This window comes from Zonotrichia leucophrys, chromosome 7 (genome assembly GCF_028769735.1).
Source record: "Zonotrichia leucophrys gambelii isolate GWCS_2022_RI chromosome 7, RI_Zleu_2.0, whole genome shotgun sequence".
NCBI lineage: Eukaryota > Metazoa > Chordata > Aves > Passeriformes > Passerellidae > Zonotrichia > Zonotrichia leucophrys.
Genome location: NC_088177.1, coordinates 20,505,024 through 20,520,846, shown reverse-complemented (window position 1 = coordinate 20,520,846; position 15,823 = coordinate 20,505,024). Strand labels below are relative to the sequence as shown.

The window sequence follows — 15,823 nt, the reverse complement described above, 5'->3', positions numbered from 1 at the left end:
TAATTTTTATAACAATAGCTAAATGAACAACAATGTACTTAACTTGGTATTGGTCTGTAAGTCTTTTTTTACATGTGTATTATACAGAATGGAAGGAAGCAGGATGAGTGGCAAGTTCAATTAAGTATTTTTTTCTACTTACCATATGATTAACTTTTATGTTTTAGTCTTCCCCCAGTTAATTTCTTCCACTGCCTTGAACTTATATGCCTGAAGGAAAACCAGTTGGCCTATTTGTTTTAATATTCAAAGCTTAATTTCTATTACTTCCTTTTAATTGTTGCTTGCCTTTTTATGTGCAGGAAATAATAAGTGAATTTACAGCCTAGACTTAACCATTTTTGCACCTGTTTTTGTAGTTCAAAACCATGATTCTAGTGCTCAATTATCCAGAAATGGACAAATAATTTCAGGCAGAAAGTGATTCCAGCAAGTACTATTTCTCTATTGTGTTACCTCTGTTCTAAAGGAGATGAATTGGATAGGAAAAAAAAGAAGTATATATTGAATTTTATTAGCATACACAAGAAGGTGTTCTGTGTAATGAAGACAAGGATATTGTGACTGTACGTGGCACCTTTCTTAGTTTATAAACTATGTAGATTTTTTAATATCCTGGGGGTTTTAAAGAAAAGTTTCATTTTTGACCTATTCTCTTCATCTGGAATAGTTGTGAAGCGAATGTAGGTTGTGTCTACACAAACGTACATTTTTCAAGACAAAACATTGTGTGCTGCAACCCCTCAGAGGTTTTCAGCTTCATTAAGTATTTCAGAAGATGGTTACTATTTCATTATGTCTTAGAGTACTGGCAATTTTGAGGTTTGTTGATTAGTTGTGCTCTTTGCAAAAGTCAGTGAGAGATCAGTGTTAAGAAGGAATGCGACAATTTTTCCTGTCACATTGAAAAGTATCTCTTTATCCAGGGTTTGTGTGTGACTCCCTAATTTACCAAAGCAGAATAAATTGCTTGATAATCCATGTAACTTTAAAAAGGTGGTTGTTTTTTGAGCTCTCATATGCACTGAAGTGTCCATAAAGGTACCAGCACAGCAAATGTGATTTTTCTATGTGATAGTGGTTGTCAGCCGTTTTGAGGCCACAGAGACCTTATTGCATCTAGTCTGCTGTTGCTTTCTCTGTCAGGCGCATCAGAGTGTTATGATGCAGCAATGACTTGCCTTTCAGAACCCACTGTTCCTATATTCTAGCAAATATGAGGAACCTTAAAAGGAGGGTCTGAAAGACCTGATCATAACCTTCATTGCCTGCAAAATCCTCTGATGGTGTTCTGCCTGCTGGTAAAGAATAAGTTGGAGAGGATGCAAGTAAGGAGAGAAAAGCATGATGTTACTTGCATTATGAGGTAATATATTCATAAGATGTGTTATGGGATTACTGCCCAAAATTCCTAGATTTAGGAACCCTGCCTCAGAACACTGCAAAGTGAAAACTGCTTACTTGATAATATAAGTCTTAGCTCTGAGGTTGCCTGATATTATTTGGAAACCCACTTTAATGTATGAAATCAAAAGTATATATTCATCAGAATAGAGGCATATAAAATCTGGTCTTAACAGAAATTGAGTCTTCATATGTTTTAGATGCATTTACCTAGGTCTACAGCATTTGCATTAAATAAAACCAGAGTATTTGGGCTATTTTTAAATCCTGCTAACAAATGTACTGCCTTGCCATTTACAAGGGTCACCAGTTCTATTCCATATACCATATGAACATTTCTAAAATCTTTGTCTTAGAATACATAAAGAACTTGAAAGTTTTCCTAGGCTGACTTAATGTAAAACATATGCATGTGGTGTTTGAAGTAGATGTAAAAGAATTATAACCTGCTTATTGCTTTGTTTACTATACCTTTAAAACAGTAAGCACTAAAATGAGTGAAGAGTTGGGTTTGTATGTCACCGTGTTGTGACCTGTGCCTGAAATGAGTTCTGAAATGATACAGTAGCAGCACCCTTAAATTCACCCTGAAAATACCATGCAGCCTTCCATCCTCATGTGTGATAAGATTTTAGGCTCTGGGTGCCAAGGGATATTAACTGTACAGGGCTCCAGCTCAGTAGGATGCATAAGCACATGGCTTACCCCATCCGTGGGCTGAAAATGGGTGTTTTCACAGTGAGACTGACTTTGACTGAGGACTGAACTAGCGACTTTTTCACTTTACCTTTTAAGCTACAGTTATGTAGCTTAAAAGGTAAAGTGAAACTGCATTTTTTTAATGTTGAGCAGCAGTGCACGCTAAGTAACAAATACAAAACTTTTGTAAGGGTCAGCCATTTCCTTGGTGGATTCTTCAATAGGCAAGTCATGCCAACTGAAGAATCCCCATTTCTGAAGTGCACTGTATCTGCCTTGGATGAAGAGCTGAGTCTAATTTTGTCAATTTTTGAAGCTATAATTCCAGAAAGTCTACATAATTCAAACCAGACACATTCTATCTAACGTGACACAAATTTGTAGTGTACTGTGTTAACATTAAAATTATCCAAGCATGCTATCATGTATCTCCATGGATTTGCTACTGCCTTTCTTGTCTTAGCAGGGTGTGCCATTAGTGGCCATTTATTTTGCATTGTTGTATGGAGTACAGATAATTTTAAAGCCAATATAAATGTCAGAAATGCTAAAGATGAATACATGCAGCAATGATTTCAGTTATTTACTAGATTGTGACAAGATTACAGCAGTGTATTACCTTTGAGTATTACTTTTAAGAGTGTTACAATATGTCTATTGCAAAATACAGTGCAGATTTTGCAGTGACTGAATGACTGACCTGTCAGCAATGTATTTCTTAATTGTGGCTAAGTGCTTGGAAAGAATGTGGAGCATAATGCAAATAGGGAGTATCTTCTCTTCAAGCTTTTCTGCCAATTATAGTTATGTGGTGCCACAATGTAAATATTTTTATCAGAAAGTCATTGCAAAAGGATGCAAATGTCTTATTTCCTTTATAAACCTTTGAAAATAACCCTCTTGGGTCTTTTGCCTTTTGCTGTTGGCTCTGAATGGCACCCCAGGGAGTTGACATCTCTTATCAGAAATGAGCAGCCAGGCAAGGGGCAGTCAGCATATTGAGAGGCCATATTAGTGTGTTGGTCAAGGGCACCAGACAGGTACTGAAAGGTCTCTTGTTGTGTCAAACAAATGCTATTTCCTTCCTGCCTGAGTGAGAGCTAATTTTTTTGTAAGCTTCTCTTTTGGCAAAAAACACAATAAGGATATATAAGGCAACCTTTCCAGTGAGAGATTAGCATTAGGTTATCACAAATCCACAGATTAAAAGTGCTGTGGTCAATGAGAACAGATATTGTAAGATTAAATAAAAGGACTAATTGAAAGTGGTGTCCCATGGTAGACAGAAGATTGACACAATATTGTGTAGATATAACCATGGACTAAGTAGAAAGTGGAAGAATAAAATGCACGGTACTTTTCTCAAAGGTTATAGTTATGATTGTGCTGCTCTGGTGACTTAGCAGTTGAGTGTTGTGGGAGTAGGAGAAGGCTTAAAAGTATATTCTCTGTGGTCTTTAAAATACTGAGAATTTATTGGTGAGATGAGTAATATTTTAGATTTTTTTAATAATCCTTTATTATAATATTTTAATTAAGAAATCAGGTATCTGAGGTAGAGATGTGCTTCTAAAAATTAAAATCATTGGCAAGAGATTAATTAAATGTATCATGAGACCCTTACATACAGATTTTTAGTCTGCATTGCTGAATATTATTTAGTACTGTGTTATTAGGGCTTTCTGCTTTCATATCCAGCAAACTCTATGTTCTCTCACTTTTATATAAATTCTACTCTGAACTTTTCGGTCTGGTTTCTGGTGATGTCAAAATTGATTTTACTGAAGTTGCATGCAGGTATATCAGTAGATTAAAACAGGTCTGTCCTGATTTCCCTTGAGAGAGATAGTACCTATTTGGTTGTTTGCTCTGCTGTGTTTAGCCACCAAATCTGGACAGCAAGTGAAAAGGTTTCCTCTTAGATAACTTCTGTCTGTTGCCTTCTGGTTCAGGAGAGAGAAGATCTTTGTCTTTCCCAAGCAATTGAGAGAGCTGGGGAGCTGCTTAGTGTGCTGGATGGTGCAGGCAGGAGGGAGCTTTGAGTGGCAGCTGTGGCTGGCAGTCTACTATAAAAATTAGAGAGCAAACATCACTAGGCTGCAGGAATGTGATTATCAGGAGGGGACTGTTCAGAGCTTGTTGCAGCTGTAGAAGCCATTGAAAGGTGACAGCTAAGATTTAGCAAAGCTGAAGGAAGGACCTTCCTAGCAAGGACAAAATAAGCAGTGGAGACTGAGACTCTTGAAGTGTTGGGTTGTTTTTCAGTTTTGTGTTGGAGTTTTGTGGTTGTGGGTGTTTGTTTTGACTTGTGTCTCTGCTGAGTAAATTTTATTAGTACTTTAGAGTGTTCCTGTCTCAATGTACCCCTCTTAAAGGAAAGAAATGAGCAAGAAATTGGGCAAAGGGAACAAGAGACCTGCATGGATGAATAGAGAACTCCTGTCATTACTCAAGCCTAAGCAGGAAATACACAGGAGGTACAAACAGGGTCAGATCACTTGGAATGAATATTGAGGGCTTGTCAGAGTAACTAAAAACAAGATAAGGAAGGCCACAGCCTTGGAATTAAATCTGGCCAAGGATGTTGAGGACAACAAGAAGGGTTCTTCATATAAATACCTCCATAACAAAAGGAAAACTAAGGATAATGTGGTGGGGGCACTACTAAACGTAACAGGGAGTGTGGTAACAGAAGATGCAGAGAAGACAGATTTACCAAACTCCTTTTTTGCATCAGTCTTCATTGACAAGGGGTTCTCTGGGATTCTCTGACCTGGGACACAAGGGTAAAGGAATGTTGGAAAGAATTTCCCTTGGTCAAGAAGGATTGGGTTATAGATCACCTAGGCAAACCTGACATCCAAAATTCCGTAGACCCTGATGCAATGCATCCATGAGTGCTGAGAGAGCTGTAGAGGCCATTCATAATCATCTTTGAAAGGTTATGGAGGTCAGGAGTGGTGCCCAAGGACTGGAAGAAAACAAATATCACCCCAGTCTTCAGAAAGGGCAAGAAGGAGGATTCAAGGAACTCTGTTTACATGGATAACAAGAAGGTAATGAGGAGTAGCCAGCATGGACTCACTAATGGTAGATCATGCATGACTAACCTGATTGCCTTTTACAATGAAACAAGTACCTGGATGGATGAGGGACGTTGTCTACCTCGACTTCAGCAAGGCTGACACCACGTCTCTCACCACAGCCTCACAGGCCAACTCAGGAAGTGTGGACTGGGTGAGTGGACAGTATTGAGAACTGGCTGAACAGTGGCACAGGGTCTCGTTGGATGCCTTGGTGTCCCCCAAGGTTCAATACTGAGCCCGTTATTCATCAGTGACTTGGATGAAGGGGCAGATGCCTCCTCAGCACGTTTGCTGGGAGAAGTGGCTGATCCCCCCCAATTCTGTGCAGCCCTTCAGAAGGACCCTGACAGGGTGGAGAGATGGGCAGGGAGGAGCCTTCTGAAATTCAGCAAAGGTGAGTGCAGGGACTCACATCTGGGGAGGAACAGCCCCACACACCAGCACAGGCTGGGGACTGCCTGCTGGAGCAGCTCTGTGGGAAAGGACCTTGGGGTCCTGGTGGACAGTGAGCTGTTCCTGAGCCATCAGTGAGCCCCTAAGGCTGAGAAGGCCAATGGGATCCTGGGTGCATTAGGAAGAGCGTTGCCAGCAGGTCACAGGAGGTGATCCTGCCCGCTGCTCAGCCCTGGTGAGGCACATCTGGAGTGCTGTGTCCAGTTCTGGGCTCCTCAGCACAAGAGAGGCAGGGAGCCCCTGGAGCCAGCCCACAGGCTGGCAACAAAGATGATCAAGGAACTGGAGCATCTCTATTATGAAGAAAGGCTGAGGGAGCTCAGGGTTGTGGAGCCTCCCTCACTGGAGAGGAACCATCTGGACACAGTCCTGTGCTGTGTGCTCCAGGATGGCCCTGCTTGTGCAGGGGCGTTGGGCCTGATGACCCACTGTTCTCCCTTCCAACCTTACCCACCCTGGTCTGTGTGAAAGTCCTAGAGTCTGTAGGCCAGGCCTCAAAGCTCTAACCATCCTGAGGAATCAACTCTTAGCTATCTGGACTTCGATTTATGTGAAGAATTCTTGTTTATCCTGCTACAATTGAGTTACTTTCCTATGTCTGCTGTAGGGAATAGCTTCAGTGGTTACTATCATTTAATTCCTGAACTGCTGGGGTATGATACATATTTTATGGAAAATACATTATGTCGTTGTTGAGTGGGTAATTTAAATAAATAAAATAAAGCTGTAAGTTTTTTTCTGAGCTAGGAACATATTTGTGTTGCAGCTCATTTCATTCATTCTGTGTTTGAGTGCAGAATCTAGGATGATCTTGGGGTAAGAAGTGTTTCTAATAGAATTCAAGGTTTAGTGTATTGGGGAGGGCTTGCTTTACCAGACCGTAATTCAGCTGATGGTGGTTGCTATATTGTGAAGTATTAATGTCTTGGGGTAATGTTTTAGCAAAGTCAGGGAAATAGAAGCAGTAGGAATCCAGCTCTGTGAGTCACTGTCAGCATTTAATATTCATACCTGCATATTCTAGGAACAGAGGCCATCATTCATTAAATTAGTTGCCCAAATGAAGCAGTTAATTGATGAGCTGTTAACTTAAGGATGGCTGGAGCTCTTTCTGTCATCAGTGAAAAGGTATTGCTTGGGAAGAGCATTATGATCAGGATAATTATTTGAAAATATTTAGAAATTATAGGATGAAATCAAGATTCTAGATTTTGTTTATCCTTTTTTTCTCCTCTGGTTTTCCTACTTTCTGCTGCTTCTTACATGCTCCAGCAAATAAAATTTTCAGTTTTGTATTTGCACTAAATAGTCTTGATGTTCTAGACTTACTGCCAAGCATTTACTATCAGATGCTGTACAATGAGTATCTGAGAAAAATTTTAAGGAAGTAAAGACAGAGTTTATTTTCTGTACAGTGAATTAATCACTGACTTGTAGATATGCATCTCCTTTCCTCTTACCCATCCTGTGAAATCTTTGAATTGACTTTCAGCCTCCATCATGGGTAACAAATTTTTGATTGTACTGTTAGATGAAGCTCAACATTATTTTAAAATCAGCTTTTGCTGGATCTTTGGATAAAGCTGAATATAAATAATGAAAAGGAGAGATGGTTGAGATGATTGGACTATGTTAAAGAAGTAACTTGTGAAGGACTTTAAAAAAAATTACGGGGTTCTCCAGTAATAGGTAAAAGCAGCTTACATTCAATTCACTGGCATTTTGGTATGATTAAGTGATCTATTTCATAGAAATTTTTTAGCAAGGAAAATGGTAGACAAATGTCACAGATTCCAATTTAAGTACTAAGGAAAACTTAGGAAACACTGACAAAAGTTTGCTGTATTTGTGTGGAGTCCTGCTGAACACACCTGGTCATGCATAGAGCAATATGGTAGCTTACTTAACAAGCTCCAGTGCACAGCATAATTATGTTAGCGGAAGCTGGGAAATGGAGAACACTAAACAACTCTGTTGGGTGACCAAATTCAGCTTTAAATGAAGTCCTAGTTTGTACTGAGGTAGTCCTGCAAAGCAGTTTGTGACTGCTCTGGTTAAGACAGGCAGGAGCACCAAGAGCTTTGTCCTGTGCTAACAGCCCCCTCACTGCCTTTCTTGGGATATGGACCAAGACACAACCCCAGTATTGACATGGAGAAGGGGCAAGTCTAGTGCAGGTGTCACAAATTAAAGTGGAAAGAGAGCAGAAAGACAGAGGAACTGCTTGCCTAGGGAAACAGGCAAGTAATACCAAGTCCTGTCCTAAAGGCAGGAGTCATCACATGTCTGAGACCCTGAGAAGAATTGCTTCTGTCCAATTCTTGACAGGATGTGCCAGTTGAGTAGACTTCTGATCTAAGAGTTCAGAATCAATTGACAAGAATATGTGCAAGTTGAAAAAATCAAAAGATTTGGCAGAAAGTCTTTTCTCTAAAACCTTGAGAAAGTTAAATACAAAATGGTTATGTTAGAAGGCCGGTAGTGTTTTTTTTCCTTACACCGGTTCTTCTGAAGTCAGAGGAGGAGTGTTTACAAGTTATCATTCTGTATTGCTCACAGTTGTTACAAATCTATAGGTTTTAGGGGGTAATGTTCAGGATGTCAATATCCAGACTAAGAAATAAAAGTGACAGATGTGTGTAGCCGAGAACTCTTTACTTCTGGTGAACAATAACAGAAGCACAAATGTGTAGCTTTGGTATTGGAGATGAATGCTGGTATCAAGACAATTGTCAGTGTTGGTGCTGTCATTTTTATATTTGGCAGTTAGGCAAACTGTATTGACTTTAATGTCATGTAGTTACATTCCAGGAAAAATTTAAACATGGTGCATATTGGGATTGAGTTTGATAGTTTTCTGGCTGATGTGATTCCTCTCTAACCAGTGGTTGCTCCTCAGCAGTGAAAGGGTATCTGAAATAAATGCAAGTATACTTAGGTTTTACTGTTTCTTCAGGATCTTAATTTCTGCCCTTAGTTCTAGGGTCATACTTTTGTTGATCATCATTCAGCATGATGGCTGAATGCACAGGTGTACTCCAGCTGCTGAGGAAACATCTGTACTGCTGACACCTTTGCTGACAATGGCATTGATACTGTCTGTGCTGCAGCTTGGGTCCTGGAGGTGATCTCTCACTGGGGAAGGGAAGGAGTGGCCCAGCTACTGCACTCCTTGTATGTGGCCCCTACTTGATAATGAAATGTAAGAATCTGACACCCTTGGAAGCAGCAGTCAGTCATCTTTCAACTTGTAATCATCTGCTTCCTTTTCATAGTTTTTTCTTCCTATTAATTCTTTAATACTACTGTTTCAAAGAATAGAACATGTCCCAGTGACAAGAAACAAAAGCTTATTAGTTGTCTTAGAGTTATATGGAGAAGGAAAAATGGAATGAAATTGAATGTGTTGCATAACATTCTGCACTAGCACTTTCCATGAACACTTCACACTTCATTCCCTAATAGGTCTCCTTGTCCTTGTTTTATTTTTGAGGTGTGCCGATGTAAATATTTCAAGCAAAACTTTGATTTTATTTAATTTTATGATTCTAACCTGCTTTTAACAAGACAACCAATCCTCTTCCCTTCTGCCCAGCAACAGAAACCCTACAAAACTGCAGATGCAGTGTACAGTAAAAGAAAGTTCTTTCTGATCTTCTGTAGTTGTGTATGCTTGATTTGACGGTCTTGTAAACAGCTCTCTAATCTAGAGAAAATCTTGGGATTAACTGATGCCAGAAAGAAAAAGGAGCAATCAGACCTCTATGGAATCAGAGTATGTACTAAGGGAGTTAGTGCAGAATACGTTACTGTGCTTTCAATTTTCACCTTTGCTTTTGTTACACCAGCTTTGCTCTGCAGACAGGTTTAAGGGAAGGATAATTTTTAAAGGATGAAACTCAATTTTCAAAGGGGCATGGGATTTAACAGTATAACTGTCATTATAGTTTGTGAGCTGCATGTAAAGATGTTGAGAGTTTTATGGCTTACATTTTTCATGCACCTGTGTATAAACGTCTTTTCTACATTCTGCTGCAACATTAGTTTTATATCATGTGGAACTAAGCTATTTTACCTTCTATTTAAGCATATTCCCAGGTATCATTAAAAATAACATTTTAAGCCAGATTTTGTGACAAAATGTTAGCTAAATGCACTGTTGATTATAAAGCTGTTTCTTCAAGCTATTTTCTGGAAAAGAGGACTATTTCTTATTGTACAGTTCTGTGGACACCACTCATGCTGACTTATCACCCCTGTTTTCATGCTTGTTTTCTCCAACAGAAAGGAGAGCCAAACTGCAGTATTTTTTCTCCAGAAACCACAGAACAGCTGACCTTTGAGATTCCTCTGAATGATTCTGGCTCTGCTGGACTTGGTGTGAGCTTGAAAGGCAACAAGTCTCGGGAGACAGGAGCTGATCTTGGGATTTTCATCAAATCTGTTATTCACGGAGGTGCTGCTTTTAAGGTATGGAAGAAGCACATCAGGAGCTGAATGTGTTAGAATACTGTCATTTCTATGGTGAGGGCTGAATCTCACTTGAGAAGCATTCTAGGTATAAATACCTTTGTATCTCATTCCTTTGGGTGAACTACAAATATAACACTGTCTCATGGTTTCTGGGGTTGTGTGCAAAGCAGGAAAGTCTGCCAAGGTGAAAATGAATTGTTGCAAACCTTAGGGAACATTTGGATGCTGCAGGAAATGGGGAAGGGGAAGAAGGATAAGGATAGATATGAGTAGAGGATGCTTCCAGCCTCCCCACGGCCTACAGGAAAAGCTTGATTGCTCAGTGACAGAGAAGTTGGTACCTACAACTGTGCCTATAAATAAAAAATTCTCATAGTTTTATTCTTTTTTTATTCAGAATATTTTTATTACTGTATTAAAAATGTCTTGGTAGAGCTTGATATCAGTTGTGCAGAAGTTATCAGTTTTTCCTGAGGTGGATTGAATTGGTAATATTCAATTGGTAAATGACAGTATTATGAGTTGTTCTGTTCTTTCTAAGCACTGTACAAGGACTGTTGTATATTTTATCATTAAAAAGTATTTGACTTATTGTCAAATCTTTAGGAAAGCTGTTGACTGCATGTTTTTGCCCCAGATAAAGCTTGGAAAAGGTAACTTCTCTGAATTGGAAACAAATTACTTAATTTTTTAGAGCTAGTAGTTTAAACACCTGTAGAACCATAATGTAATTTTTCTCTTCTATCTTAGCAATTCCTTGCAGTTCTCTCTTCTGTAAAAATACCTTTTAATTCAGTGTTATGTAAATTTCTCTACTGACATCAGCCTGCTGAGTAAGACAATTCACAGCATTAAAAATTCAACCCTCATCTATTTACAGCAGCTAGTAAATAGCAATAATCAAGGTTTTAGGTTTCATAAGAATGTTTAATAGTTCCTTACTTCTGTTGTTTACCTTTCCTAGTCTCACAGTTATTTCAAAAAGCTTGGATCTTCATCTGATTGGATTACACCAGAACTGAGTTAACACACATTTGGCCAAATTAGGGCTGGATAAACTCAATTCATGTGGGTGTCTCCTGCAAAGTACGACTCATTTTACTGTGGAAATGAGGCTGCCCTCTTTGTTTTCCCAGCTCTGTGTCCACACCAGTTGCAAGTTGCAAGACAGTGCATTGCCATAGATAAACTCCTTGTTTTGGATAGCCAAGCTGTGGAGCCATATTTCGTATTAGTGGGCTCACAGCCTTACTTGTCACATCACAGACCCATAAGACACCATTTCTCTGTATGTTTGCTACTCTCTATTCCCCCACAGTGACTCGTTCCAGAGCAGTTAATTTGGGTTTGTGATGTCTGCAGACTATTAAAGCAGGACTTCTGTGCTCACCCCTGAGTGAACAGGCACCATGACTGTGAGATTATTTTGTCTTGTGATGGCCTGTAGTCCTGTGACCTGTTCTCCATTCTACCTCATTATAACCCTTCCAGCAATTAGACCTGTGTTGTGGTAATGGATCTGAATGTAGGCTCCAGAGCAAATGCGACAGTAGCTGAGGCTCTGGCTTCAACCAGAACTGTTCAGAGACTCTGTCCTGTGTGCAAGTGCTCACAGAATGCAGTCTTTTTGGCAGTGTTTTAAGACTCGCAGTCTACTGTTGTGTAATGCATGGAGAACAGCTGGCTTTCTTCTGTCTAATGACCTTTACATAGAACATAACCTAATCGGTGGGTATTAACAATTAATAAAATTTCTTGTATCAAGTTAAAAAGTGTGCACATATTTGTGCATAAATATTTAAAGATGTTGTCCTATTGTCCTTATTTTAAATCTCTTCTTGGAGCAAGTTTTGAAATAAAAAGCCTTTCATTCCAGCTGGTACTTGTCCAGAGCCTTTTCCCATGCTTTTCATTGGTATTCTCTGAAATGGATTATTATGGATTAAGACATGTGCATTTGCTTTTCAGTGTACAGTGCTTTCTTGGGAAACAGTCACAGGCGGAATTCTTAATCTCACTGACATGAGAATTCTTTCACTATTTATCACTTCTGCATTCAGAATTTAAATTTTTTTCGATATTGGTGTATCATGCTAATAGAAGTATGAACTTTATCCCCTTGTCTTTATAGTCACTGCTTGTCCTCAGAAGAAGAAATGTAATACATAGAATTTCAACACATTTGTTTCACTGATAAGTAATTGCTCAATCCTTCTAATGCTGTATAAAGGTTTTGAGACATTAAATTTCTTTTACCCCTGTGTTTCTTAGAATGAAGAGTAGACTGTGAGATGCACACCATCTTTTTATGTTACCATTACTTGTTATTGCCTTGATCCAAGGTCTGAAGAGAGGCTAATATTTTTAATTTTTTTGATATATAAACACATTAATCTAGCTCTAATGTGTTAGTGGCATTGTAAAGTGTAGTAGGGGACATTTTAAAAATCATAATGGAAAACTGAAGTATTCTGTCTTTTATGATTATTCTTTTGTCCTAGCTAAAGGTTCTAGAAAATGTATGTAGCATCATACCTGCTGCAGTAAGACTCAGTCCTCTTTAATGCTCTTCCTACAAAATCAAACAAAAAAAAGTCTTAAAAATTCCAGGTTTGTATTCTAACACTGTATCCCACAGGAATAAAACCAGTTGCTTTTGTTGATTCAACCATTATGTCCCTACTTAGCATCTATTTTTTAACATCTCTAAGATAAAGAGGTTACTGGATTACTTGATATTTTTACTTAGGCAGAGCCTTTCATGTGAAGAAAACAAACAGTTGCCTGAGTTTATTCCCCCAACTTTGGGGATTTCAGCCTTGCGCACCTCAAGACATCTTCGCTTTTCATTCACAATGTGTTCCTGAGGATCCGGTACTTGCAGTCCACTGCAGCTGAAATGAAACAGAGCCATTATAAGAAATTATGTAATATTTTCTATGTGTGCATTTGTTCAAAGGAAAATGGTGTAACTCAAACATCCTTGGTCCTTCTGAGTGCTGCAATAAATGTTGCTCGTTATGTGCAGTGGATGGAGAAATCGGATAATTCCAATAATTGCCATTAGGGCATTTCTGACAGAAATGTCATTGGTGTGATAAGGGAAATAGCTTATTGTGCCTTGATTAAAAAGATAAGTCCCTGAAGATCATGGCATTGTATCTTCCTGCTCTACTGTAAATAGTGGGAGTCTTGTGAATGACTGTGAGAATATGGCAGCCATGTGGTAGTGGATTCTGCCCCTTGCTGTGAGTTGTCATAAAAAACCCAGCATTTTTTTAATAAGTGAGGAAGAGTAACATCAGCTTCTATTAGGATAACTCACTTGCAGTTCCAGAGATGGCATTTGAAAACTGTTCTGCTGAAATGCCAAATGTTGTTTTCCTGCTCAAAAGCCACAAAGAAACCTACCTCTCAGAGATGAAAGAAGAAACGTGTTAAAACAACATTTAGCTTGTTTTGAGCCAAGCAGATTTTCATGCAGTTCAGGCTTCCAAACCAGGCCATAACACAAGGGATGTGAAAATCTGTGTTTGGAAACTGTTTAGACGTGGGTTGTTTTTTTTTTCCTGGTCTCTAAAGAGGCGAAAGGTTTTTCTGTGAAGTAACGTCTGCCTGTTGTGTGAAAACAGCATTCAGCTGTCTTCCAGCCTGGCTTATATAGGTGACTTAGCAAGTGTGGTTGATCAATATTTATGAATGATGCACATTTTTTTTCTTCTATCGCAATTGAAGTGTCAAATTCAAGTTGAATTTTTCATGTAAATGCTGCACATAACAGAGGGGCAAGAAGGGCAGATGTATCAAAAGAAGCCTTTTAAGAAGTAATGTAATTAAAATATAAATGAAGTCTCATACAAAAGTACTACAAGAAAAATTGAAAATTGGGCCAATACAGAACTTTGTGAGGCTCAGTGATTAGTTTAAAAATGTGTGCTGTGTTCAGGACAGTTGCATACTTAAGTGATGTAGTTGTGACAAGATGCATTTGGCATTGTATTTGTATAGACTTTAGAAACAGACTTTAACAGATATTTAATACATTATAGTATTTTTTCCAGAAAGGAAAGACAATAATCCAAGAAACTGTAGGACCATAGGGGGAGGACATGAAGACCTGTAAAATTTTCAACGTTTTACAGAAATTTACAAAAAATAAATTTTGTTTTTCTCAAACTCTTGTTGCTCTGAATAGCTCCATTCATTTCAGCAAATTTTCATTGGACACAGAGGAATTAAAACATGTGCAAATAATAAAATGTTGGGTTCAGTAATTTTAACCCTTGTCTCCCCTCTTGCGATGGGATCATTTGTATATAGAGAAAGAGTGAGGTTAACTTACTGACTTTGGCTGTATGTACATTTAAGTTGGCATAAAATATTCAGCAGAGAGGTGGGAGAGTTTCAGTATATCTTCCAAATGGCCTCTCCATTTTCTATCCTCCATTGCCACACCCTCTCAAGAAATGTTTTATTTTTCCTAATTTTCCTTCTCAGAGTGGCTTGTCTCCTAATTATTTCTTTCCATCTTCTTGTCCATCCCAGTTTATTTTGGATTTTGTTATATACTGGTTTTTTTCAGCTTTGTGGTTATCTGTTCTCTGCTGTAGTAATGATGATATGCGGTTCCAACAAAAATAACACTTAATAAATCTGGGTGTGTCACAGCTACTGAAAGTCACTCAAAAATGACTTCGACTTGGCAGCAGTAGCAGAATAGTGAATTGAACATCTTAGTTACAGAAAAAAATAGAAATCAGTATATATATTTTGTACTGCTCAGACGCATGAAATATGTAAACAGTTCAGATGAGTGCCTTATGAAGAGTTTGTGCTGAACCTGTGAATCAGATTCAACTAAGCATTGTACTTCTGTGCAGGATCTTCCTTGTTACGGTTTCTTCACCACCTTCTATCAGACATCTTTGGTTTCTTTCTCCTCCTCCTCCTTGTTTGAGGTCTAATGCTAGCCTGATAATTGCAAACTTGACAAGCTTTGAAAGAAATTCCTCTGTCTCAATTAAATAGACCTTATTTTCTGGTTAGAGAGAAATGTCCATGGTATGCTGTTTTATGAAAAGAAATAAATCACAGATCATAATGACAACAGCAATAGGACTCCTAAATCACAAAATAGCAGTGTCCACAATTTTATTACACTCACAAATGTCACCTTGGCAAATGAAGCTGAATTACTTTTTCAAAGCATAGATTACTTGATATGGCTCAACCCTAATTTTGTTACTGGCAGCAGTTTTGAATGTTGTAAAATGGGGATAGCGTTAATTAGTAAGGATGCTTAAGTTTTAGTGACCATTCTGTACTGAAGACGCTGGCCCATGTGATGGCATGAGAATTGTGACAAGATACACACCAATAAGATTGTAAGACAAAATTTTTTGAGCTATGTTTTACCTGATCTTAATAGCAGATAATTATGCATAAAAAATACATTATAGCACTCCTTTGTGGTTGCAGTGTGGGTACTAATAGTTATAGTGTGAGCCCATTAAACTAACTAAAAGCTGCTTTTCCCTTTTTTTGAGGATGGGGTGGGTGGGTCGTTTTTTGTGTGGTTTGTACTATTTTGGTTTTGCGTGTTTGGTTTGGGTTTTTTCTTAATTATTTACTTGTTTTAACTGATACAAATAAACGGCAAATGCAAGAAAAAGAGCAGTCTGTGCATGAATGGCTATGTTTGTATTTGC

General features: G+C 38.5%; 1 protein-coding gene across 8 annotated transcripts in view; it reads left to right on the top strand.

Moving 5' to 3' along the window:
- Positions 1–15,823, top strand: part of PARD3B (par-3 family cell polarity regulator beta) — a 392,041-nt gene that overhangs the window by 186,171 nt on the left and 190,047 nt on the right. For all 8 annotated transcript variants that reach the window (XR_010440948.1, XM_064717877.1, XM_064717876.1 and 5 more), the window contains one exon: positions 9,927–10,112. Coding sequence is in view for 7 of the 8 variants with exons in the window: in XM_064717877.1 (XP_064573947.1) it covers positions 9,927–10,112 (186 nt within the window). In the remaining variant the exon portion in view is untranslated. The remainder of the gene's footprint in view (positions 1–9,926; positions 10,113–15,823) is intronic.